Source organism: Gymnodraco acuticeps, unplaced genomic scaffold (assembly GCF_902827175.1).
Source record: "Gymnodraco acuticeps unplaced genomic scaffold, fGymAcu1.1, whole genome shotgun sequence".
NCBI lineage: Eukaryota > Metazoa > Chordata > Actinopteri > Perciformes > Bathydraconidae > Gymnodraco > Gymnodraco acuticeps.
This window is the reverse complement of record NW_022990238.1, coordinates 10,890,341-10,916,789: the sequence shown is the minus strand read 5'-3', so window position 1 is coordinate 10,916,789 and position 26,449 is coordinate 10,890,341. Positions and strand designations below refer to the sequence as shown.

Genomic DNA, 26,449 nt, shown 5'->3' with positions numbered 1-26,449 from the left:
CTGGCTTTCTTCCTGTCTTCACACTTGTGTGAACAAAAGCCAAGAGATTCTCAAAGCAAACCATGCAAGTATGTTGTTTAAACAGAACAAGCAGAAGAGTGGATTTCAATCTGCTGTTTGCTCCAGTATTTAATTGCAGAAGAAAATATGACAAGAAATGTGAGCATTTTTCATGTCTGCAATTTCGATGGACAAACAAAAAGATGCTATAATCTGGTGGACAAAAAAAGTTCCTAGGACACACTACAACTGCTCTCTTAGATTAAGGGCAAAGCACATCATCTAAATAGATTAGAAACTGGCAAAAAAATGTGACTAAATGATATTGGTATTTTTGGCCATATGCTATATTCTGTCAAGAGCACATTCAATATGGGTTTCAGATATACCTAATACCATTCCAAAATTAATCAACCACTACAAAATGCATACAATACTTTAGCTTCTTAGCTTAATATGTCATCAGATTAGTTTTAATACAGATGCAAACAGAGCAGTCAAATAAGTATAAAGAAGAATTAGAAGTATAAAGTATATGACAAATGGAAATACTGCATGAAGTAAATTAAAATTGTAGGTAGGTCCAGTACTACAAATAAATGTACTTCGTTACTTTTCATATCGGGCATACACATTTCCTAGACATTACAGTGTTAATATAGCCCCAGTTCATTCCAAAAGGTACACATGTAACATATTGCTGGGAATCATACTGTTACAGTGTATGGTGAAAATTGTTAGCGAAAGGTCAGTTGACAGAGGCAGGATCATTTGCTTAGAGCACCTCATCATCAGCAGCGGCAGCAACACAGCGCATCTGTTGGACACAGACAGACGGAGCGATAGAGAAGCTGCTGCTCGGTTCAGAAAATGGCCGACAGATTTTCTAGGTTCAACGAAGAGCGTGATTTCAAGGTAATGCATGTTAAACAATTGACGGTTTGCACATATTTCACCATGTATGTGTGTTTAAGCACATACATATGGTTTACAACGTAGCGGGTGGTTAAATGTAATTGCAAACGTCTGATCTAGATGTCGCTTGCTAGCACCGCAAGCTGGCTAAGCTAACGCTAGTGCACTGCGGTTCTTTTGAATGTTACTTCCCTGACGTCTCAGTGTTTGGCTGCGTGCTATATTTGGCTCCTGTCATTGGTTATTAGCCTTACGATTATGCTTACCACGCAAACTATCTTAACCATGCAACAGCAACATATATATTGAAGTCCAATTAGCTGTTAGTGACCTTGGGTAGTGTGGTTGTTTATCGACATATGCTAACGATGGATTGCTAGCTAGCTTGTAGCTAACTGGTACGCACATTCATTAGCAGTTGTAGTACTAGCTAGAAATGGCTGTATCATTTTGACAACAACTACAGCAGCTAGTTAGCGTGTTAAAATTGACCTAGTTTTAACTAGATATATGAAGGCTCAATAATACATGACATTACATGAAATTATATCTTACAGTTTGCTACTTAAATGTCTGAGGCATGTTTATCGATTGCTTTTAGATCAACAACATATCCTTGTCCACTTATTAGCTGATATTTAAAAAAAGTTTTGTTTTCAAAACTGTTATAACCTGTGTTTTCCTTGCGTAAAGTCTTTACGGTAAAGGTGACATAATTGCTTCACTTTTTTTGTTTTTGTACCGTTGCCAGACTGGTTTATCTAGCCTTCATTTTGTTTGTTTCTATCATACGACTTAAACGTACAATTCACAAGTAGAGAAGTTAGTAACAATGGGTTTCCATTTTGCTTCGTTTGTGGGAAAATGTCAAGCAATTTTACAAATAAATCCGTCCCTAGTGAACAGTTTTAACATGCCTTTTTGTAAAGGTTTTAGTTTGCATATTTACAACAGTAGTGCCAGAGTTGAGTTGCTGAATTACATCCACATATGAGCTGTTTGTCTTTCACTTGTCTATCTTTGATCTAGGACCGCACCCAGTACAAGCCAAACACACAATTAAAGATTAGAGAAAACAAGATGACCATGTTAACATGTGTTTTTTTTCACCATAAACATTGTCATTCATCATATTTGTTTACTTCAAATTCTTTACATGACATTCTAATCCCCTACTTTAACTCTGCAGCATTTGTACTTTCTGGCAATAAATATTTTAAGCCACCCAACATATTTTTAATGATTTGATGTATGGTTATTGACTGGTCTCAAAACTGTCAATAGAAGACATCCTTCGTAACAAAGTATGCAGATAATGTGTCATAATGTTTTCCTTTCTAAATATATGAATGCAGTGTTTTGAAATAAATTGTCATTTGGTTTGATCAAATTAAAGCAGCTTGAAAATTGAGTTTTGGGATTACCTGGGGTTGTAAGTCTGGCACAGGTGTCATTCAGCTACAAGTTTCAAAACATTTCCTCCAGGAACCATCTTTTCACATGGTACAAATTAGAAAAGTTGTGGTTTCATGTTATGTATATACAATGAATGTTAAGATATAGAAGATGGTAAACATATTGTGTGACCAAAAATGTGTGCTTGTATTTAGAACATTTCGAATTGGTTTAGAGTTAAAGTAACTGTGGTGTTCAGGGACATTTAAAGGGTATTGATACATTTTTTTCAACAACTAACTTGTCCTTAAATTTTTCTGACGTCATTTGTTGTGTAATATTTGGCCCATTTTTGAAAAAGAGCAAGTGTTTTTGAACAAGAAGCCGTTGATGCTCAGTTTGTTTTTTTAGTTATTTTGGGGGGTTCTTTTGCTATTGGACAGTTATAAACTTTGCTTAAAATGCTATAGTTGTTTTTAAAAAAAGCAATCAAGTACTTTTTGTAGCAATGATATGGCGAATGGGTGAATTAGTAGACAGGCCATTACAAGTTTAAGCATGTATAATTGCTTGTGAAATTAGCCAGTGTTTTCCCCCCTAAAGCCACTGTGATGCTGTCGAGTGGGAACTCAGTATTCAGCTTTTTTGTCAGTGAGAGCTAAATGTTGTGTGCTCTGAATGAGTCTGTTGAAGGCAGCTTTGGCTCAGCACAGTGGAGCTCTGTGTGGCAGATCTGCTGTGAAGGATTCATTTGCTCAGTATTCAGAAAGTTTCTCCTTGACTCCATGGACTAAAGCAAGCTGCCAAGCAACACGGAGAAGGAAACTCCCACTGATGGTCTACCTACTATCTAAAGCAAAACAAGTCCATTTGCAATATGGAGCTATGTTTCAGCAGACACCAGGTTATTTATGAGCATCTACACTGCTGGCTGGCATTAGTTCTCTTATTTGCTAATGTTAAGTGGTATGGAGCGCTCATATCAGCGTTTAAAAACAAAGAGAAATATTCTCTTGTAATATCAGAGGACACAGCGAAGATCAGTTCTATGCAGCATTGCCGTGGTGTTTGTTTACCAGACTCAGGGGATGAAAAAGCAGCAGAACATAAGAAGTCATTGTGGCAGGCCGAGGTTGTGCTTGATAGCACATTAAGGGGTCTGAGCAGAAAGTCAGGAGGAAGAGAGGTGGCTGGGGAAGAGATAAATAAATCCTTTGCTATTCTCTGAATCTCCTTCTCATAATCCCGGGCTTCACTCATGCTGACGAGAGGTCCTGTCTCATCTGAATTAATGGCTGCCAGTGTGGCATCAAATCACCTCATTATGGTGGGCGGATTTGAGTAGTTGCTTATCTCTGCAAAACCCAGATCCCCCTAGAGAATGTAGGCGGTACAGCTGCTTGCATAGCCCAGTCCGTGTTAGCATTGTCTTTGCTGCACAGTTCTGCAGCTGTAACCATATACTTTTTAGCAGTGAAGGAAGAAGTCCTGAATAATACAAAGGCAAATCATTTGTTTGCAGTGCCTGTTCCATCTCCCAGATAGATATACAAAGTGGAAATCAAACCTCCCTATGTTGTATATATCGTGTCTAGTTGCATTAGTTAGTTGTCCACACTTGTACTATTGCTAGTTGCTGCAGGCATCTAGTAAATATTGTACCACAAACTATTTTTGGACTTGTTCAGTTTTTTCTGAAGGTCAGTAGAAAACACACTCACAAACATGACCTTCGTCTCTCCTCTGCTGCTTAAGAGAGGAAGCCATCTGTCTCTGAGCAGAAACGGCTCTATAAACACAACCCTTTTGGTCAGGGTAGCAAGCCCATTACTCACTCTCCGTCCCTCCCAGGGTATGGACTTAAAATGAAATGCTCAATTTGTGTAAGTAAAGACCAGCTTCAAATTCAGACAACAAATAGCCTAAGGCGGAAGTCATCCTTCACTGCTGCTCCTCCTGGAATACATTTACCAGGAATCTGCTTCCTGAAATAACAATCCAAACTTCAAATTAAAGGCTTTTTTAAGTTTAAATAACTGGAAAATGGGATTGTTTATAGTGGAGTAATGGTTTTCTTACTTGATATGTTTTTATTAAACTATATAAACGTCATAAACATGATTTGATATGCAGTAAACCACATGCTGGTTGTGTGTTTTGCTTTTATTTGAGAGGTAAACACAATTAATGAAGCATATGTTGTGATTATTTTGGCCTGAGATTACATGATAAACCCAAAAACGACTTAATGCAGTTAAATCCTCACCACTGGCTGGAATGTTTAGGATTAGCTCAAAAACTGATTGAACTGATGATGATGATGAAAGAAAGCAAGTCTACATGATATTTCTAAATGAAAGCTTTTACATGTTTTTCACTCAGGGTGGGAATCACTTTGACCAGTATGAAGAAGGCCATTTGGAGCTGGAGCAGGCGTCCCTGGACAAGCCCATCGAATCGGTAAGGCTGCATCCATCATCCCACACCATTGGACCAGCTGTGAGAGTGGATGATTGGTCCAGGGAGAAATAAAAGCCACACCTATAAACTCCATTCTTTCTGCCCATGTAGATGCATCCAGTGTTTTCGTAAACACACTTGCCACCTAACCTGTAGAATCACCTGTCTCATGGTCATTAATACCCTTTAAGTCCCTCCCACTTCCCATGTCCTCTGCCTATTCCATTTCCTGTGTGATAGTTAAAAGATAATGTATATGCTAGATCTTCCTGTTTTATGTGCAGCTTACAGATAATCATTTGATTTATGTATCAGTCTCCCATTAGTCATTGTTAGTCATCTTAGCACAATGAGATAAGATGACTGAAAGCATGGGGTGGATAAAGCACTGTCATCAATGGCTGTTTTCTAATCATCCAGCTGTTATTCATTTGTAATTGGTAATGACAAGACTTTATTATGGATATACCTGCTTTAAACAAGGTTTCTGCACTGAGCCATGTTGTTGTTTCTACATTTGAGAGGGTGATTTACCTTTACAACAACTCTGATTTGATGATTCACGGATTTCAAATGTATTCAAAGGGTTAAGATCATAAATGCAACCCTCTTGAATCAAGGCACATGTTATCATTTTGCATTAAAAAAACAGCCAGATTAAGAAGTGTTTACACCTGTATATCTGACTATCTTTCAGTGGCTCAAATGTTTCCGATTATAAAAAGTTGGCAGTGCTTTTTCCACTCCATTTAGCAAACCAAATAGCACACATAAGATGGTGTGAATGGCTACATCTGTGTTTGAATGAGTGTGTCCATGTAGCTCTAGAATTTGTGTGTAAGTGTTTGTGTCTATAGGACAGTTATCTTATTGTACACAACTTGGGGTGTTCGACATTTCTCTCCTGCAGCGAATTGGCCCCCTATTAGCTAAGCAGCAATGACCCGGTTTGTATTTGCACGCTCTGCTTTCTTACTCCTATCTTTAGGGTCCTTGTAACGCTTCTCTGACTGTCTTTCTCTCTCTCTGTTTCACTACTGTCGCACTCTACATCTATTCTCTCTCTACCTCTCTCTCGCTCCCTCCCTACTACACAGTGATTCGTTGTACAGTACCCTCTGTCATTCTGTGCTGGCATGGTGCTTGTGCAACTGGGACTGCATTTTTTTCGCTGAAGAGGCACAAAGATAATAGCGCAGGCAGCTCTCTTTTTTTCTGTCTTTCCCACTCTCTCCACCCCCCATTCCCCTCTCTGTCACTGAAGCTCTTTGGTGAGCAGGCCCAAACTCCTCTGACCTACACAGTGTCCCATGACCTCTCTTCAGCCTTAGGGATGTGCTTTGAAAGTCAATCAGATAGTACCAGCAATCTAACAGGCATGCTCACTTTCTTCAGATTCTATAATCAAACAAAAGCATGACAAATAAAAGGGGTTTTATTTGTTCCTAAATTAAAGCTGTATTTAAACAATTAACATCGCTGGATTGCAACACAAGTAAACTAGATATTTGAAACATAATTAAACAAGTAAATTATGAGTATCATGACATTATAACAACAGGATTGCCTGGGAAAATACAAACGTTGAGATTAAACATTTCCGTCAATTAAAAAAATAAACATTCAAGCAGCGGAATACATTTCATTTTGAAAGGGAAAAAAACCCCTTAATTTATTCACAATTTTCTAATTTATCACTCTGATCAAATGTGTAGCCTATATTTGTGTTTAAGATGTGCCAGAATCTGGCATAGAATCTTTTGACATCCTGGTTGAGTTTCACTTTATTGTTTTCTAACAGGCACACACACCTCCCACTGTGTGTGGGTGGTGGAGGGGGAGAAATACAAATAGAGAGAGGTGGCCTTCTCACCTGGCTTGAGTGACTCTTTAGCTCCTGCGCTATTATTTGTGGAGGGGCGTTGAGGGCAGCGCTGCAGCATCACACATGTGGAAAAGACATGGCCACAACTGTGGGGGGTGTCACATCGTCACTAATAGAAATACACACCTTTACATATTCTCTTTGGAAAGTGCATGCTCAAAGGAGATGGTGGCAGACTGTGTAACCACAAGCAAGTCACTATGAATATTTGTTAACCCTGAGGATTATTTTAAAGGATCTGGTGACAGTTTCGTTACATCAGTTACATTTCAATAATACAAATTACACCGTTTATAAGACTGTCAAATGCAACATGTACAAACAGTATAGACCAACAATGCTACCCCTTAATCAGCCTTTAACAGTGCACCTAAATGGATAGCTAAAACATCACAGTAAAACACAGACTGACATAGAGTATGTGACAGTGTTGTTACAGGTACACAGGCCTGATCTGGGATCTGTTAGTGAATGCTTTGGCCCAGCTTCTCGGAGCCCCTCCCCCGCCACTTATTGTGTGTGAACTATAGGCAGCTAGAGGTCTGTGGTACTTTATTGGGATCTTTTTTCTCTTTCTGTCTTTCCCCTTTGGTCTTTTGCTCTTTCTCTATAACATTGTTTTTGCATTGCATGTGTTAACTTGGGAGCATTCAGTACTATTTTATCTCAACACTCTGTCCTAATCACTACTACAGTTTTCCTCCAATACTCATCCCTCGTACGTCATCTGCCCCCTTTCAGTCCCTCCAGCCTCCCCTCCTTCCCCCTCTGACCCTGTCTAAGAGCGATATGCAGCGGGCAGCCTCAGAGCCACAGAAACCACATATACGCACCAGAAATCTAAGAATCACATGTACGCAGACCACAATGCGTTTTTCTCTTAGTAAAAATGTTGTTTCAACTTTTTGCATTCAAGAGTTATTCATTACTACTTGTCTCAACTTGTACTACAGATGCTAACATATATGGTGTATTAGATATGACAATTTGATAAGAAAATGAAAACGCCCAATCCTTTTTTTATTTTAATCCTGCCCTACTCGTGACCTACATTATTTGCAACATGGCAAGCTTTCTATTAAGCACCAGCCTTAATCCAGAGAGCATCAGTGATGCTGGGTTCAAGGTCATTGCTAATGCCCTCAAAAATAATCTGTTTTAAAGTCAGCAATGGGGTAAGTGTGGAGAAAAAGAATAACCTAACCAAAAAACGCACTTCAAACCGAATGGGAAGGCCAGTTTTACAGTCTCTGTTTAAAGTTACTGGAGACCGCTACAAATGTTGGCTTCAGTGTCAACTTAATTTCCGGTTGATGCATTGGGCTTTCAGAATGATGAGGTAAGTATGTATTTTAAAATGATTCCATTTAAACCGGACGCTGGTTCTCTGTCATTTTCCCAATCACTTAATTCATGAAATCTGTTATCCCCTCGCGGTCACTCTGACACTTCCACACTTCACCTCCATCTGCTGGGAAAAAGGAGCCTGCTGTTAAAGCAATTTGACTCTTGATGCACTGACACAGTTGTTTCCATTTAGTCACACCTGCAAAAGTGGAGACCAACAAGGAATGCACAAGGGAGCTGCAAAAGCTTATGAGGAGCAGCAGTCAGCAGGCCCTGTCCTCAACCAGCACTTCCAAAAACACATTCCTCAAGGACACGAGAGAGGAGGATGAGTAACTGCAGCAGCCCCCCTTTTTCTGCAAGACAGAACCCTAAAGGGTCTGTGTTTACTCATCAGAACATGCAAACTCTCAAATCTGTTTCTGTGAGCAATAATCCCCCAAAATGATATAAAATATGTAGTTTGAGTTGATTTAGTTGAGTCACTTGCATAGATTAATATGCATGTGTGTTACATCTTTCTCTGGAACCAGAGCATTTTCTAATATCGAGACACGCTCCAGTACTGTAGACATATCAATGACTGCTTCGACTGAAGCTATAAGATTCCTAAATACTGTGAGGTCTCTAGGTGGGGTCCCCTGCATATCACTTCCCTTCCCCATATCTTTTTCCATGCACTGTGCCGATGACGGCACAGTGCACAGTTTTAAAAACACCTCTCCTTTTAGATCTCTTTTGTTTGGATAACATTTTCAATTTTTTCTTTCTCCTGTATTAACAGTCAGTTGGTGGATTTATTGACATGCCCTTTCTGTTTGTATACAGCATTATGTTTGTTTAAGAGCAGAGAGAAAGATTTGCATATGTAAGAACTTAGAGAAGCTAGCAGAATTGCAGTTGAAAGCGTTTGGCCGGTTTCTTACGTTGTGTCACGTGTGACTGTTTTTTTGACAGCCCAGTATTTTAAAGCCAGGTTCGTATGGAAATGCCTTCACTCCACTTGCACTGCTGTTGGACTCGCCGTCGTTGCTTTCATCCGTCTGTCTGTCTATTCTTTTGGTGCACTCATCTGTTCAGACACGCAGTGAGCGCCTCATCTCCGCCCTCTTAGTTTGCTGAGCCCATTTTGAACTAATCTTTTTATTAGTGTCAGCAGTTGCGACTGATGCCTTATCCAACTTGCCCTCCAAAAACAAGCTAAACACATTTAATTTAAGGTAGGGCTTATGTTCTCTGAGCTTTCAGAACATTTCATTATAACACCCTTGGTCAGACTTCTCTAGCTTTCGAGATCAAAAATAAACAAATCGGCAAACGGGGATTATGTAAACACGAGACAGGAGCAGCTAGGATAGGGTGCATCTCATTTTCCTTCTTGCTGAAACCTCATAGATCAGCTTATTCCCCAAATCAATATAGATAATCATGTGTAGAGTGGTGCACCATAATACTGCAGTAAGAGACAGAAGCATACCCAATGTCGGTGGGAGGGGAGGCATCCACTGCAGCAAATTCTGCTGTGTTTCCTACATAATGAAGTCAGGGGACACGTTGTTCACCATGCAGGAGGCCACAAACTATTAGCCATGCAGCCTATCTTTGGTGGTGACATGCCAAGGAACTGCCAGGCAATGTACAGTGAAAGCATGTCAAATGTAGGATTTCATGTCGTCCCAGTTATAATTTAAAACAAGCAGGTGTCCTCAGTTCCCTTCCCACCATGTGAGACCCAGCACAGATTCCCTCCTATCTCACCCCGCAGCGGAAAGGGATCTGAATGTGTCACAGAGTAAACACAGCTCATAGATCCATGAAATAGTGGGGGGGGAAATACCAAACCCAACAGAAACAGGAAGTGAGGCAGTTAAGCTTTTCTCTTGGGAGGAAAACATCAGCCAGTTGTCTTGGATAGATGTATTGCAGATATCTGGGATTTCACGGTTCTAAATACTAAGTATCGGTTTTTTCCTCTCAGAAATAATAAATAGGGCAAAAGAAGGCATCAGTTTGCTCCTAAACGCCAACAGGGTTTGAACATGATTATGCCAAATGTACCATAAATGAGACCCTTTGGGCGGAGATGCAGTGTGTGCTGTGTGTGTGTGTGAATCCCACTCCCCTTCACATGCACTAACCCATTCAAGCTCAGCTCACCTCCAACACCCCAGAAACTCACCTCCACCATGGCTCAGCCTGCTCTGTTCTGTCCCCACCTCCTCTTTGTCAAATAGAACTAATTGAGCCCTGTTGAGCCATCACCTTCCTCTCTGTGCCTGATCCACCTGAAGCTAACATAGTTGGAGTTTTGTTACCCGCCCTCCACCCCAGCCCGCTCCACCCCCTCTGTATGTGTACCATTCACGCTACTAACACCGACGATACTTTTTGTTAAAATAATTTAACAAAAAGCTGCATGCTGTTTTGTTCCAACCCCTTCACTTTCTGTTTGTGAAAGTTGATGTCAATCTCTTTGTGATTATAAATATCCTTTATGTTTGGTTTGTATGTTTTTTTGGTAGAATGCAGCACTCTGGTGAATGTTAGCAAAGCTTGGAATAGTTATAATCACAACAGAAAACACTGCTTATTAAGAAATCTCATTGTTTATTTGTGCTTGAGGATGTACTGTAGTGTGTAGTGGTGGGATGATCTTGCATTTCACTTAATGTTTTTGTTTTTCTTGCTGACCCATACTAGTGATATAACGCTCTCAGACATGTGCAGTTGCCCCCCTGAGTATACTAGGAATTGCTGTTGTGTGTGTTCTCGCACTTCTCTCTTGCCTCTTTGATTCAATATAATGGGTCTGATCTTGCCCACATGTACATTGTCTGTATACTTTCCTAAAGTATTCAAATAAAACCCCCAAATTCATATTGAGTTATTAATATTCAGTTCATATAATTGCATTGTTTATGACCAAATGACGAGCCTCTTTTGTGCTCTAGCCGGGCGCCACCCCTCTTATACAACATACTTTTCCAGAAAGAGATAATGCTTCTGACAAACTCCTGTTGTGTGCTCAGTCTTAAAATGAAAACACTTGACAAAGTACAGACCAGATTTTCTCCACATTGCCTGAATGAGGATTTAAATAAGAGGCAAGCTAACGGCACACATTTGTGTCTAATAATGGTTTAGAATAATTGTGCATATGGTTTGGATCAGACCATTGATAAAAGACGAAAAATACTGGAGGTGTCCGAATCATTCACAACAGCTATTTCTAGTGAATCCAACGGGGCTACGTGCACACAATGTCCCTCTCTTCACCTGCACTCACATATCCCCTCACGTGCATATTCTGTCCGCCCTGGGCCTTGTAATGGTAATCCAAGGCCCATTAGCCCCACTTCTGTCTCTTCCTCTTGCTATAGTTTTTGTGACAGCTGCATATGTTTTCATGGTGCTCTCCTTGTCATGGTTACGGAATCACAGCAAGCTTGGGTTTCTGATCTTTGTTTTGTTAATGCAAGATTTCCATACCTGTTCTGTGTCACTTTTCTTTGTGTACTAAGATCTTGCTCTGTAGTGGTTCATATATGTATGCGTGTGTGATACATATATTGCCTCCCTCCTTCCTACCACTCCTCTTAACTTCTCAGTTAGTGGATGTGACTCAATGTTATCTTTATCATCCAAAGTAAAAGATAAAGAAATGACTGCCTTACAAAACAGCACTCTGTAGGAGGGTCCTGTAGTTTACAAGCTACACATAGCCTCATGTAGTGTTCATAGTGGACAAGCTACCCTTCCTCTCAGTCTCCAACCATCTACCCCCCCCCCACCCTAACCGTCCTTACCACTCCTCGTGCTGGAAGACACTGATAATACACGCTGTAGGTGATGTGGATGACAATAATGGTGATGGTGGTGGTTGTGCTGATGATGATAGTGTGATCTGAGTGTCTTTTTGTTTTTGTTTGTTTGTTTTTGATGAAAACCCAACAGGGAAAAGCTCCTCTTATTATTGGAATATTTTTGGTTTTTTTCTCCTCTGTTCTCTCTGCTAGGATAACATTGGGCACCGGCTGCTTCAGAAACATGGCTGGAAGTCGGGGCAAGGTCTCGGCAAAAGCATGCAGGGTAAGGACAAACTCTTCTGAACATCTGTTTGCAATGTATGCTGGTGGTACTGAGCCACCAACCCTATGTCCTTTTCTTCGCCCTCACATTTCTAGGTTTTGTTGTATCAGCAAATGTTTCTTTTCCGTTTCTTTCTCTGGTCTTTTCCTTTGTGTCTGTTGCTAGCTAAAATCAATTTGTATTCAAACAAACCTCATTCCAGTTCCTGTCGCTCTCTCGCTGCTGTTCCCTGGAATGGAAGAGGGAGGGGAATGTTTCAGAGGCCTTGTAAAGGAGTTACACCGAGGGCAGGGACCATAGTGGGTTGAGGGATAGGAGTGGAGTGTTTGTCTTTCAATTATGCAATACAGATTAAAGCGAGCTTTCGGTCCTCCTTCAAAATCACAGTATAATTGAAGACAGCCTTGTTCACATTCAGTTGTTTTAGCCAACAAACTTTTATGTATTGCAGATGTGCTAGCACACAAGTCTTGTATCATCTCCAGATCTTACCCCTGGTTAAAAACATACATCCTCTTCTCAACTTACATTGCCGGTAAAGAAGCTAAATGTACCTCTTCCGAAACTTTGGGGCAGGGTTGCAGCTGCATTATAACGAATAGCACATGGTTGACATGGAAACACTAAAATGGTAAACAGGGTAGCCAGAACTCGAGCCAACAGAGCTGTCAACTTGCAGGAATGCATAGCACACCCTGTTTTTCCAAGGGCTTTTTCTGGCCTAGTTGTAAATGAATTCAAGAACAGGCCGCTGTGACAATGCCATCGGACCTAGTCCAGAACCAATGTATATTTCGAAAAAGGAAAAACCTCCAGAGCTCTGACTGCCTTCCACCATGTTAACATTGACGCAAAACAGACCCACGTTGCATGCTCCGCCTGCTTCTGGGAGACTGTTGTTAACTTTGGTTGATGCTGGACAGTCTGTTTTTAATGATTTAAAAAAAGATAGTGATACCAATCATAATCAATTTTAGCATGGTTTATTATGAACCAGATAACCGTTTCAATCCTACTCTATAGTTAGTATATTATTTACTTCAACTGATTAACATCATGTGTACACCATCCGCTTCATTTTTTAAGATCGAGAATTGCGGTCTCTTCTGAGGGAAGTGAAAGCGGTGCTGTAAAAGTGCTCTGTAAGCTCTGCCCATTGAATGAACTTGTGCAGAAAGCTTTCAACCAGAAAGCTGCATTAGAGAGCTTTACTTTCAGGAGACATCTGTAATTGGAGGTCCCAGTTGATATTGACTTGCTGTAAGAGGGAGCAGGCTGAGCAGAGCTGAGTGTGGGTTGGTCTTGGCTAACGTCAGCACATCATTAGCTCGACCCCGCTCTGCTCGTCGGCTCATTGGCTCAGAGGCAGTGGTGCAGAGCCCTGGCATGTTTCCACCGAGCCTCTTCCTGTCTCATCAGCCTCTTTCTCTCCTCATCACTTTCTTTATTCTCTCTTTTAGTTCGAACGTCCTAACTCCCTCTTCAGAGCCGCACCCTTCCATGCCCTTTCTCCAAAGAGGATGACGTATAGCATTGGCCATGAGTGATGACATCACTGGCAAGCGAATGGGTCCTGGCCGTTCGCTAAGAACCAAGCTGGTTTTTCTGCATCATTTCTGGCATTTACTTTTGTCTGCCTCCTCAATCTCCCCTGTCATCCCACACCATTTTAACATCAGAGCTTTTATTTCTATAACTCTCATGCAGTCATTTTCTTCTACTTATTCTTCTCATTTCTTGCTCAATTGCAACATTTGCTTAAGAGCATTTATTTCCCTTCAAACCCAGCAAGAAGGTATCTGCGTTCAGAATTGTGCTGCTTGATTTAATTTGTATTCAGCATAATCAGATCATGAAAAGTCCATGCCTTCCTCGTGTTTGTGGTTCAGGTGATGAGATGTTCAGTTGTCTCTGGTTTTGTAATACAACAGCCACAGAAGACTTGATGAAAATATGCATTCATTTGTATCAGGTGTTTAGAAAACAGGGCTTTACCCTGCCTATAGATGTCCTTGCTTTTGCAGATACCGGCTGTGGTGCTCAACTTGGTTGTAAATGAGAAGGAAAGGAGGAATGGCTCCCTCTCTGGAGTCACTCTTGTCTTTATTTAGATCTGCTCTCCACTGTGTCGGATTGAAGGGTCATGATATATTGCAATCTGACATTTAGATATTACATTTTGATTGTGTTTATTGGTGAGCCTTCAGAGACAGAGCTGATGACTGGCTGTTGAGCTGCGCTGAGGCCACCCTGGCACCTCTTGTTCATGCACATATATGGCCGTGGATCCCTGTGTCGTCTCATAGGTGTTCTCGGCCTGACGAAGGCCAGGGACCAGAGTAGACCAGAAAGCTGCTTCATTCTGGGCAGGCTGACAAGTGATTGCAGAGTAACGACGCAGCAGTCATTTCTGAGCTTAGCCTTTTGGTGTGCATGCGTTTCCATCTGGCCTTGAACAGCTGAATAGCAATGGATTTGATGTGATAATGATGTGTGCTTTGTGGAGAAGAGAACAAGTAGCAGGGGCTGACTGTGCTCTTGTGTTTGCCGCTGGCCCCTCTGATGTGTGGTTATGTAAGCATCCTGCTTTGTGGGCAGATGAGACTGCAGCAAAGTGTGTCCAGTTGTTTTGTAGGAATGAATGGCCCACGAAGGAGCCTACTATCTCTGTTCAAATGTGCTAAATGCACTTGTAGTGTCACACAACACAAAAACGCCCTTGCATCACATTGAAGTTTGCTGGATAATCATTATTATCTTCCTGTCCTGTCCTCCCTGCAAGAAGAGAAGGTTTTTGAATTTTGAAGTGAAAGCATTGTGTCCCCTTTTTAAGTTTTTCACTGTATTGACTTTGTTCTTATTCTTCTTTTGTCATTTTTGCCCCTTTTTAGGTAAGGTTTGTTGGATCCCCTCTGTATGTCAGTATGTGTGTGTGTGGGTGTGTTTTCTTTCTCCCACTCTGCAGTTGACCTCAATGTAACACCCCTTTGACAGTGTACCGTAGGCTAATGGCCTCTGTCAGCTTCCTCCTCTTTGCTTCATAATCACTAAACCTTTATTTCAATCTGCACAATGAGTAAAGTGCTTCGATTTGAACAAAGAACAACAATCCATTTCAAATCAAGGTAGATTTAGGAAAGCTATGATTCCATCACATCCCTTAGAATCATCATCTCCACGTACGGTAGATTTTTGTTTTCCTCTTTGAGTTTCCGTTGCTGCTGTCGGGTATCTGATTGGCTGTAACCACGGCTCAGACTTTGAATGGCTTGCAGAGTAGACATGTTTTCCCCCTTCTGCTTGTTTGCCTGTTTCTACCTCAAAACCTGTGAAGCTTGTGTGTATGTGCGTGGTCATCATGTGGGACTGAGATGTGTGTGTGTGCGTCTGTTACTGACCGGGCCATAGAGTCAACTTACAGGGAAAACCTCACCACCTTTCTACACCCCAAATGTCTCTGTCCCCATGGTAAAACACTCCCGTCCTCCCCCCGTTTCTTTGCCCCTCCTGCACAGCATGTTTGTCCTAGCGGTGCACTCCTGCCTGCCTCAAACCGTCACACTCACCTGGGGCTTTAAGCAGTGTTGGAGGTACTGAGCGACTACTTTAACAGGATAGAGTGAAATGTAACACATTTTTAGGATACTTTGGGAAAACTGCTGCTAGATAGCAACACAGACCACGCTCTAAGCACTGCTCAAAGCCTTGCTGGCTCTTTGCTCAGGTACATTTTTATGTATGTCATGTGTTCACTTGTTCTAGGGTAAAGCACGCCCCAAAACAATCTCGCTGGCTGTAGGCTAGTAAGGAAATGAAAGATTCTCAGGGAGATTTGCTATGACTGGGCTGACGAGCATCTGCCTTGCAAAACGCTTAAAGGGGGGAAATGGTGGTCGTCCCTAAAGGCATCAATCGTCTCAGACTAGATAGTTGTCCCCATGATAAAACTAAATTAAACGTAAAGACTGGCAACAGAGGCGAGGCCTGTCACAATAATTACTTTCGATTTTATAGTACGATATTTGGACATGACCACAAAGGTTCTAACGGACCTTGATATTGCCTGTTGCACGAGTGTTTGTAAAGATAAGAATGTCACGAACAGCATGCCAGAATAAACAGAGAGGTTTCAATAGCATTATCAGACCTGCACAGTTCTGTTATCAGAGCCAGAGTGTGTTCCATTTCTTTTTTCTATTTCTATCACATTCCAATCCAATATATTAATATACTTAAGGAGTTAAAGTCTGTTGCTATTTGAAATATTTTACTTGCATTTTTATGCCATTATTTTATCAAATCTGTGGCATAAAAATAGTCTTTAAAAATGTCAATAATGTAATTTATCGCAATATGATGCAGTATATTGTCCAATCTAATGTAACTATTGTGACAGGCCTACCAGACTCTCCACAGTAGATGTTAGTTTTGATTCACAACTCTTGGCTATCATAGTTAATATTGAGTTGTAGGTTTTTTGAATCACTCCCTTACCCATTGTAGCTCCTCTAAAACCACCTATATGACTGGGTTTCTAATTTCTCTTCTCGGTAAAGGTTCAAAGTGAAGGTTTTCAGTAATGGAGGGATACAGGACTTGGGGCAGATTTGGTAAGGGGGGGTAGTTTGGTACCTTGGGGGCATATTGTGGTTTAGAGAGTGAGGCAATGCCAGGCTAAGGGCCCGGGGACTGGGACCAGTGGTTGGGAGAGAGTGGTGAGAGGAAATCCCTGTAAGCACCTGGCCATGAGTGAAGGGAAGAGGGGGGTGGGGGGGTGACACACTAAACCCCCTCTGGTAATAAACCCCAAAGACACTCCAAACCCCACCCTCCCTTCTCTGTGTGCCTCAATCTTCCTGCTTAACCAATTGGTGTTTCTTTTTTACAGCGATTTGATCCTGCCCATGTTGTGCTGATGGTAAACTTAGTGGTAAATGTTATTTTATCCCCCAATTGAATTTTCTTTATTTTTGTTTTTATTTCTCCCATTTGTTTTGTTTTCCTCTCATCAGAGCACCAATGCTACATAGGCTTTCAATTCTCTCTGTATTAGTCCTCATTCTGCTGCTTGTATATTATCATGCATATGTATTACTCTTAGAACATTGTCATTTTGTTTGTTTTCAGTTTTTTTTTGAAACCCTGTGATTCACACCCTGTGATTTAGATGCACATTGTTTTTGTCTGGTCCCTTTCTTTTCCACTGGAATGGGTAACGTGGAAGTATTGTCACTGTGTTTAAAGATTGGTGATAGCTTGGGATGATTGTAATTGTTCATTAATCTTTAATTCTGGGCCTAGCTTGTGACTTCATTCAGAATAACCACTGCAGTGGCTGAAAAACAGACCAACCCCTTATCTTGGTTTCACTTTTCTGCTGTTGGGTAAAGAGTGAACACACGCCTATCATTTGATAGTCTTGTGCTCTACATAGCATACAGTCAGTCCTCTTACTACTTCAGGGGAATAAAACCTCCGCAATTATGCAGTCATTATAGCCTTTTAGCTAAAGGCCCACTCGTATGACAGACACTGCAGTGGGACTGAGAGTCCAGGCAGGCCATTCTATGTTCCAATGCCCATGCATCTATGATTTCAGAATGAATATGTCATTGGGCTGTGATGACAATATTATAAAAACAATACAGGAATGAACCGGATATTAACATCAAATTGTGTCCAGGAAGTCATTTTCTCTCCAATTGAAATGCATTAATTCAGAGTTTAAGGGAAGCTTAAAGCTTTCAAATGCTTATTAAGTAACTCTTTGGCTCAAAGTATAACTTGGGCCAGAAAATTAAACACGTATGGTATTAGACGTTTTTCTGTCGTATAGAAAACAACTCTTAATTTAAACTCAATTTTGTAAGAAACTTAAACCATACTTGTGACCGGTATTTCACAAGATAAACTTTGATTATACATTCCATATGCCCAATGGTATATATAAAACATTGATTCATGAAAAAAAACTAACTTGAAAATGTGGGAGGAAAAAACTGAAACCAAACGGAATTGATAATCACTATCAGTAACAACTGATTGCTGTATCTGGCTGGCAGCAGAGGCAGCAGAACTAGTCCAAATGATTTAGCCTTTTGTTTTGAGATTCCCCTGTCTACCTGTCTGTCTGTCCTCCCCTTACCCCCCCTCCCCATACCCATGTTTTACCAGGTAAGTATCCCCATCCCTTGCACTGTCACCATGGCGATACCTGGCCTGTGACGTCACTCTGCTGTAGTTCAGTGCTTGTGTCCTTTTTTAATTTTGATTCTGTCTTTCTCTCTGCTTTGTTTGGCTGATTATGAGTGGATTAAGCAATTATGTGTCAATCTCCAGAGTAGTTTTGATTTTTATATATTTTATATCTGTAATGTTTTTTTTTTTGGTTGTTTGTTTATTTTTCTACAGTTAATTTCTTTCTAATCTAGCTCTTTTCACAGCTTACGTAACATAGCTGAAGTAGACGGGGAAAAATACATTTCTCAGCTCTAAGTCATGATGAGGAAGGGGGCCAGGGAACACATTTGAACCTGAGGACAGTGGAAGGGTCAGCAGGCCTGCGGACCGTCCAGAAAGAGACAATGCATTAGGCCTCAGATAATATTAGATGGCTTTGTTCCTCTCATGGTGATGTCGCAGCAGCTGCGCAGGCCTGTTGCAACTCCCTACACACACACACACACACACACACACACACACACACACACACACACACACACACACACACACACACACACACTCACTCTAACGTACCACACAAACACACTCTCAAGCTGTAGTGTCCTTGATAAACTTGGCATTCTGGTTTGACAGGACTGCAGCAATGAACGGGTGGAGGAGGGGCGGTGGGTTGTACGACTACACTGAAAATAAATGCCAACAGATCTAAACGGACAGTCTTGTTTCCAGTTACTTTCTTTTGTAGGACATATTGCTAAACAGCCCTGTTGCCCTTGACCTCATCTAACAACACATTTGCAGCTAATTTGACTCATTCAAAATGCAAACCAGCAGCCATGTCAAATCTAAGGAAAGTAAGATAAAGTGTTTTATACTCGGTGGCTGCAGTAAGCTGTGAGAATGGCTGGTGTTTGGTTCACTGTAGCTTTCTGGTCTCTTTGCACTTCAAGGCAAATTCTCTAACCCCAGCCCCCTATGCTATGAAAGCAGGCTGTTTTCGAGCTGGCCCCATGTCCCAGTCTCAAAAACTCACCTCGTCCTCTCTCTGTCTCTTTTCCCTCAGGACGCACCGACCCTGTGCCCATCACCCTCAAATATGATGTCATGGGGATGGGACGCATGGAGATGGAGGTGAGATGGAGGTTTTTTATTTTTTTCTCCAATCACTATATGTTGTTTTTTGACATAAAAGCTTCAGTTTTAAAATGCGCAATTGGCTCTATACTGACAGCGTGATGTTTTGACATCTCTGATTGTTTTCATATTGGACAAGACCAGTTCTTAGTTGAGCTGTCATGGCATCTTAAACCAAATGCCACAATACATTATGATACAGTAACACTGTCTGACTAAACACACATGAAGATGTTCTGCTGAATCTGCTGGCTGCACAATGTTCCAGTGTTTTCAGTTCTTGTCGTAAATTGCATTTGACCTTCACAATTGTCGCTGAATATCATTCCTTTGCCTTCAGGAGGATTTATGCTTTTTTTTCATATTTATGTTTGCTACATTATGCATAACTGCCTTGTAAATCATAAGTCCTGTCCTGTGTTCACCTTTGAGAAAAAAACTAAAGAGAAATGTATACTTCAGATGTTTTGGTTTCATGTTTTGCAATTTTTGGATACAAAGAGGATTTATACAGCCACCTGCAAAAAGGGATGACTAAGTTACTTTTCAGTCGAACAATCTGTCACCATCAGAAACAAGTGGAAGAAAACAGAAGTAAAACAAAGTGACCATCAGAGCTCGTATGGGCCTACAGCATAACTGCTTCACAGTTCATTATGAGTGGCATATAAGATGAATTAAACTACTGTGTTGTCTGCAAGTGCTGTAACTGCTGTCTATGCTTTTTAGCTGGACTATGCAGAGGACGCCACAGAGAAGAGAAGAGTGCTCGAAGTTGAGAAGGAAGACACAGAAGAACTACGGCAAAAATACAAGGTGAGCTAGTTCCATTCTCATCAGTGTTGATTCTACTAGGGCTGCTGTAGTACATCTCACATGGAAAGAAACAGGAGAGCAAGTACTCTAGTTACTGTCATTTGAGTCTAATCTTCTACTTTTCAAAAACACTCACTCATTCCTTTCTGTTTTTCCCATCAACAATAGGACCAGGTGGAAAAGGAGAAAGCCATTGCAAAGGCTTTGGAAGACCTGAGAGCCAATTTCTACTGTGAGCTATGTGAAAAACAGTACACCAAACACCAGGAGTTTGACAACCACATCAACTCTTACGACCACGCTCACAAGCAGGTATGTCAGAGGATCAATTCTTGGGTGCTTAACGAAGGTCTTTTTGCGTCAGAATATCTTGTTGTGAGAGAAAAGTTCCTGATGTGTTTCGTTTCTCCCTGTTTCGTCTAATGCAGAGGCTTAAAGAGCTCAAACAGAGAGAGTTTGCTCGTAATGTGTCCTCTCGCTCCCGGAAAGGTGGAAAAAAGCAAGAAAAGATGCTGCGCAGATTGCATGAGTTGGCTGAGCAGAGGAAACAACAGGACCGGTAAGAGCTTATTCCTTGAGTGCCCTCTGCTGGCTTGATTTCAACATATATCTGTAGTGGTCACACAGGTGCATGTCTTGAAGGATCACCATGAAACTTGCTAACAAAGACCACAGCCATAGATTTCTTATTATTTTTAACAATTCCATCTCACAGGACAAGATATCGAAATGAATGTTCCGTTTTGTCCGAAGGACACCAGAATAAAGTTTATTGCCAAGGTTTTCACTTGCAAGGAATTTGCCTTGGGGTTTTGGGCATTCACTAAACATAAATATATTATGAGGAAATGAAAAGACAGGAGAAGTACTACAAACAACATAAATACAGAAAAAGATAGGAATAGAAATCTGTACAATGTGACAGTAATTCCTTATTACTGTCAATATGTTGATCAAACTGTATCCTGATACTGAAAACAACCAGGACCCTGTCAAGCCCTTTGTGATGACAAACAACAAGATGAAGCATGCAACCATCCAGTTAACCTGTCACCGAAGTAACGTCTTGTATTTCCTCAGTTGTAAACATTCATCCCAGTTCTCATTGTTATCATGCTTTTATGTTACAGCACTCCAGGAAGTGGGCCCATGTTCAAACCGACCACAGTGGCTGTGGATGGAGAGACTTTAGAAGATGGCGACATAATGCCTGAAAACACTGATTTGACAGACTGTGTGCCGGAAGCACCCCTTGAAGAGAAAATTGAGGAAGCCTCCCCAAAACCAGCTCCAACCATCAGCTTCTCTCTGGGGAGGAACAACTCCTCATCCCCGACCCCTAGTGGGGCATCCAAAGTTAGTGTGTCCTTTTCTTTTGCCAAGAAAGCCCCAGTAAAGCTGGAAACAGCCGCCGCAGTGTTTGCTGATCATGGCGAGGAGGCTATGGAGGACGAAGAGTCACAGGATGGAGAAAAGGCTGGAGGGCAAGAGGAGGTTTCTGGCAGCAGCTCGGACAGCCCTAAGGAAGGTGAAGGAGAAGGTGAAGGAGGAAGTGAAGCAGGAGAGAGCGTTAGTGTGGCAGTGGTAGAAGAGGTGGAGCAGCCTGATGACGGAGCCTCTCTAGCCTCCACTCTCAACAAATTAAAGATGATGATGAAAAAAGAGGAAGGATATGCAGGACAGGAGCCGGAGTACTATCACTATATACCTCCTGTTCACTGCCGGGTGAAGCCTCACTTCCAGTTCCTGCTGTTTATGAAGGCCACTGATCAGTGTCTGATCAAAGCAGACGACGAAGAGGAAGAGGGGCAGGAGGAGAGGAAGAAGGTTGAAGAAACGACTAAAGAGACAGAGCCCGACGCTACAGAGGAATGCAGACCTGAGAAAGAACTAGATAATGTCCCTCCATCCCCTGACCCAGAGCCGACTCCGCCGTCGCCTAAAGCGAAGACGGAGGATGTCTCTACCCCCGCAGCAGAGGCAGTCTCATTGCCCACTTCCCCTGTTCAGAAAGCGGAGAGCACACGGGATAGAAAGGATTCCAACTCGGGTCCTAAGATCCCCACAGGTCCCTTCTTCCCAGTTCTGAGCAAAGATGAGAGCACTACACTGCAGTGGCCCTCTGAGCTCCTCGAATTCACCAAATCTCAGCCCTCCCTGTCCTACAGCTGCAATCCCCTCTACTTTGACTTCAAGCTGTCCCGCAACAAAGGAGTGCGTGCTGGGAAAGCAACAAAGTCTCCAAAGCCTTGTGAAGCGTCTAATGACAAGGGGCAAGAGATGGCGGCTTCAACAACAACAACAACAACAACAACTGTAGATGCAAAGACTAAACCTGGGACCAGCACTGACAATGATAAGCCAACAAAAAAAGGAGAGCTTGAGCAAGTAGAAAGTGAGGAGCAAAAGCTTCAAACTGGAAGCACTAGTGCCAAGAAAAAAAAGAAAAAGAAGAAGCACAAGAAGTCTGCAAAGCACTCAAAACGCAAGACTGGAAAAGATGGGAAGGGAGCCAAAGAAGATGCGGAGGGTGAGACCGAGGCAACGCAAGAGAAGCCCAAAAAGAAGAAAAAACACAAACGGAAGAAGAACAAAAACAAGGATCCCAATCCAGATGAGGCAGCTGTTGATGAAAAGGAAAAAGCCAAACCAAAGTCAGAAGATAAAACCGTGGCCTTGTCTGTTCAGCTGACAACTGGAAGTGGAGAAGCTGCAGGAAACACAGCAGTAGAAACAGGGAAGAGGAAACGTGCTAATAAGGAAGTGCCTTGTAAGTCTGGAGCAGAGGAAGGAGGAGCTGGAAAAGGCAACGACAAAGTCAACTCCTCAGAGGAGCACAGTGGCGCAAAACGACAAAAGACTGACTCCAGTGAAAAATCTCAGAGTGCCTCCTGCTCCTCCTCAGCCCAAAAGAATCCCGGTCCCGGTCGACCTCCCAGCAGCGGGAGTGAAGAAGGAGGGGGCTCTAATACCAAGCGCTCACGGCATCACAGGTCAAGTCCTCGGGAACAACGGCGTCACCACAGCGAGGAATCGAGAAATCGGTCCTGCAGCCGCTCTTCGAGGCGGGGGGAGAGACGGGGCAGCAGTCGCCGGCGCCATCATGGCCAAACCTCCCGTAGCCACTCGTACTCCAGCAGCTCCGAGCGCTCCTCGGCAGGCAGCAGCGCCTACAGCCGTCGCAGCCGCAGCAACTCCAGCTACAGCAACTACAGCAAAGAGGGCCGCAGGCGGAGGCACTCCAAACGCTCCTCAGACTCTGAGTACGAGCGAAGAGGAAGCCGAGGACGTAGACGATCCAGGAGACATCGTTCCTCCTCTTCCTCCTCAGAAGAATCCCGATCACGTTCACGCAGTCACAGCCGCAGGAAGAGGCACCGGCGGCACCATCGCAGCAGCTCCAGAAGCTCCAGCAGCTGGAGCCGCAGCACCAGCCCGAGATCCTGGAGGCGCAGCTACAGCCGAAGCCACAGCTCAGCCAGCCGCTCCTCCAGCTCCACCAAGGGCTCTTCTCGCCGACGAGCTCCCAGGGCTCGAGTGGAAACCGACGCACAACGCAGAGACTTCAACCGCTCGTGCATCTATCGCTCCCAGTCTCCGCGTTCATCTTCCTCACGAGGCCTTAACCGCAGCACCCATTCATCCAGCTCACAGTCTCTGAGGCAAGGGGGGTCCCGGGATGCAGGAGAACAGAAAAACAGCCTTACTGCACGCCAGCTGCTGGAGAAGGTTCAGTCCAAAAGGAGCTCTGATGATTCTGCCACAGGAACAAAATCTGGGAATAAGATTAAAAATCCACCACAGGGATACTTTGGACCCAAACTACCCCCGACCCTGGGAAGCAAATCCATGCTGCCGCTCTTTGGTAAGCTGCAGGCCGGAAAGAAACCCCTGTTTCCCCTCACCAGACCTATGGAGGTTGATAAATCAGGAGCTGGAAAGTGTATTGAGCCAGAAGTTATCCTGGTAGAGGCTATACGGGAGTTCCCCCCTCCCCCCCCACCACCAGCTCCCCCGGTGCAGAAGGTCGAGGAGGCCCCACAGATCACAGTTGTGCAAGAGGAGACACAGCATCCCGCTATAGAAGCTCCTGTTCACCAAGAACCCCTGCCGCTGTTCGAACCCGATGAGCCTTCCATGGCGATGGCCCAGTACCAAGCAGAATCTGGACAGGACCCTTCTCAGAACCCCATGATGGAGTCCCTCATGCCAGAAATGCAGCATCAGCAGCATCAGATGCATGCCTACCCTGCTTACCCCCCACCCAGCCTAGAGGAGGAGTGCATGGAGGCGGAGGAAGACGGCCTGGCTCCTTTAGAGAGTCAGCCCATCACGTTCACACCAGAGGAGATGGAGAAATACGGCAAGCTGCAGCAGGCTGCTCAGCAGCACATCCAGCAGCAGTTGATGGCCAAGCAGGTGAAGACTTTTCCCTCAGCTGCTGCCGCCAGCCTGGCCCAGCCCCCCCCTCCCCCCACCATGCAGCAGATCCACATCCAGCAGCCCATGTCCATGGCCTCCGGCACATCAATCACCACAGTGCAGCACGCCATCCTGCAGCACCACGCAGCTGCAGCGGCAGCCATGGGCATCCACCAACACCCTGCACATGCCCACCACCCTCACCCTGCACATGCCCAGTTAGCCCAGGTACACCACATTCCCCAGCATCACCTCACCCCCATCTCCCTGTCTCCTCTGGGCCACTCCCTGAGTCACTCTCTGGGACACACTCTGGGACACTCTCTGGGACACACACTGGGACACTCTCTGGGACACTCACTGGGACACTCACTGGGACACGCAGGACTGATTCCTGCCCACCACACCGCCTTCCTCTCCGGTCAGCCCATACACATTATCCCAGCATCTGCACTTCACCACGGCCCCTTAGCTCTCCACCATGTACCACATGGACTCTACCCCACACTTTTTTCATCCCGCCCCTCACAGGCTGCTGCAGCAGCAGCTCTCCAACTTCACCCGCTGCTACACCCCATCTTCTCAGGGCAGGACCTCCAGCACCCACCTAACCATGGCTCCTGAGTAATACAAGCAAAGTATAGTCACAGCCACAACCACTGAAAGAAAGAAAGACTGGACCTGAACCGGCTTACGTCAGGGTTTGGATGAAGTCTTTGAGACAGAAAGCTGTCAATAAGCAGCCCTTCTACTGACCAACACAGGGCAGGAGTTGTAGCCACAAAGTGGTGCTGCCTGTGTCCCACTCAGAGTTGACATTTTCCTCTGGCTTTTGCAAGATATTTTTTTATGCATTGCCCTGAACTTCTAAAAAAGAAGTTCAAGTTTAAAGAGACTTCTTAAAGACATGGTTTATATTCGAACTTGAGGTAAATTAACACAACCCATTTACTTTTGAATGATGAATAAGAGAAATCACTGGAGTTTGTTTTGTTTTCCATATAAATATTATTTCGGACTTCTTTGCTCATCTTGGCAGCCATAGAGTGACGTGCTGGCTGAAGCTATGAGCTGAGCCATGTTAAGGTGAGGAGTACGCGGTAGGCTTTGACTATAATGTACCCTTCAGAGACAGACTACTTCATATTTACTGGTATTGTTTATGTTCTAATATGACTACTTGATCTCTATTGGATCCTTGGTCTCAATTCATTTGTAATGCAGTAACGTGTACATATATCAGTGTGTAATGTGAAGAATCCCACCAACGATGACCATATACAATGACCGCTATGGTGTCCAAGTCGGTATGACAATGTCCCTTATGAATCATTCTCTTAGTGGGAAAGACTGGGGGGGGGGGATGGTTGAAGGAGGGGTTTGAACATCCCTGCTGCTCTGAGGCAAAGCTCATGTTCCCTGTGTGGGGGTGCACCTGAATAAATTGCACTGAAAATCTGTACATCGATATGGTGCGTTTGCATCATGTAACAATAAGATTGTAGTATACTGCAATAATTGTATTTTTCTGTTTTTAAATTATTTTCCAGAATGCTCTTCAAAAGAAGGGCTGTGTTTTGCTTTTGTGTAATTTTGTAAATAAAGCGGCTGTAGATTAACCTATTAACGTTCTAGCAGTTTGGTATTGGTAAAAGCAGAATTACAAGATGGATGGAAGACGGTCACGTGAAATGTATTCTATCAAGTTTGTTTCTAAATGAACCCGGTGGCTGGGATGGCAAAGGGTGGGGATCTGTGAAGCAGTAGCACCTCTGTGTTTCAGCAAATAAAATCTTGAGTTCA

At 43.1% G+C, this 26,449-nt stretch overlaps 1 protein-coding gene across 10 annotated transcripts; it reads left to right on the top strand.

The window, feature by feature from the left end:
• The first annotated feature begins 697 nt into the window (after positions 1-697).
• Positions 698-26,449, top strand: gpatch8 (G patch domain containing 8). 10 transcript variants are annotated; one of them, XM_034219668.1, is made up of 10 exons: positions 837-915; positions 4,693-4,770; positions 5,681-5,717; positions 12,019-12,091; positions 16,980-17,021; positions 19,338-19,405; positions 20,138-20,224; positions 20,393-20,536; positions 20,653-20,783; positions 21,355-26,449. In XM_034219668.1, the coding sequence occupies exons 6-10, from the start codon at positions 19,379-19,381 to the stop codon at positions 25,268-25,270; spliced, it is 4,305 nt and encodes a 1,434-aa protein (XP_034075559.1). In that variant the 5' UTR covers positions 837-915; positions 4,693-4,770; positions 5,681-5,717; positions 12,019-12,091; positions 16,980-17,021; positions 19,338-19,378; the 3' UTR covers positions 25,271-26,449. The 10 variants fall into 10 exon arrangements, with proteins under 10 accessions (XP_034075553.1, XP_034075554.1, XP_034075558.1 ...); XM_034219669.1 differs by having other exon boundaries at positions 14,983-17,021; XM_034219663.1 differs by lacking the exon at positions 16,980-17,021 and having other exon boundaries at positions 741-915; positions 8,960-12,091.

Coding starts and splice junctions, on each gene's coding strand:
- gpatch8 (XM_034219662.1), top strand. CDS start 871: ATGGCCGACAGATTTTCTAGGTTCAACGAAGAGCGTGATTTCAAG. Junction 916..4,692: donor ACGAAGAGCGTGATTTCAAG/GTAATGCATGTT, acceptor TTTTTCACTCAG/GGTGGGAATCACTTTGACCA. Junction 20,784..21,354: donor CAGAGGAAACAACAGGACCG/GTAAGAGCTTAT, acceptor TTTATGTTACAG/CACTCCAGGAAGTGGGCCCA.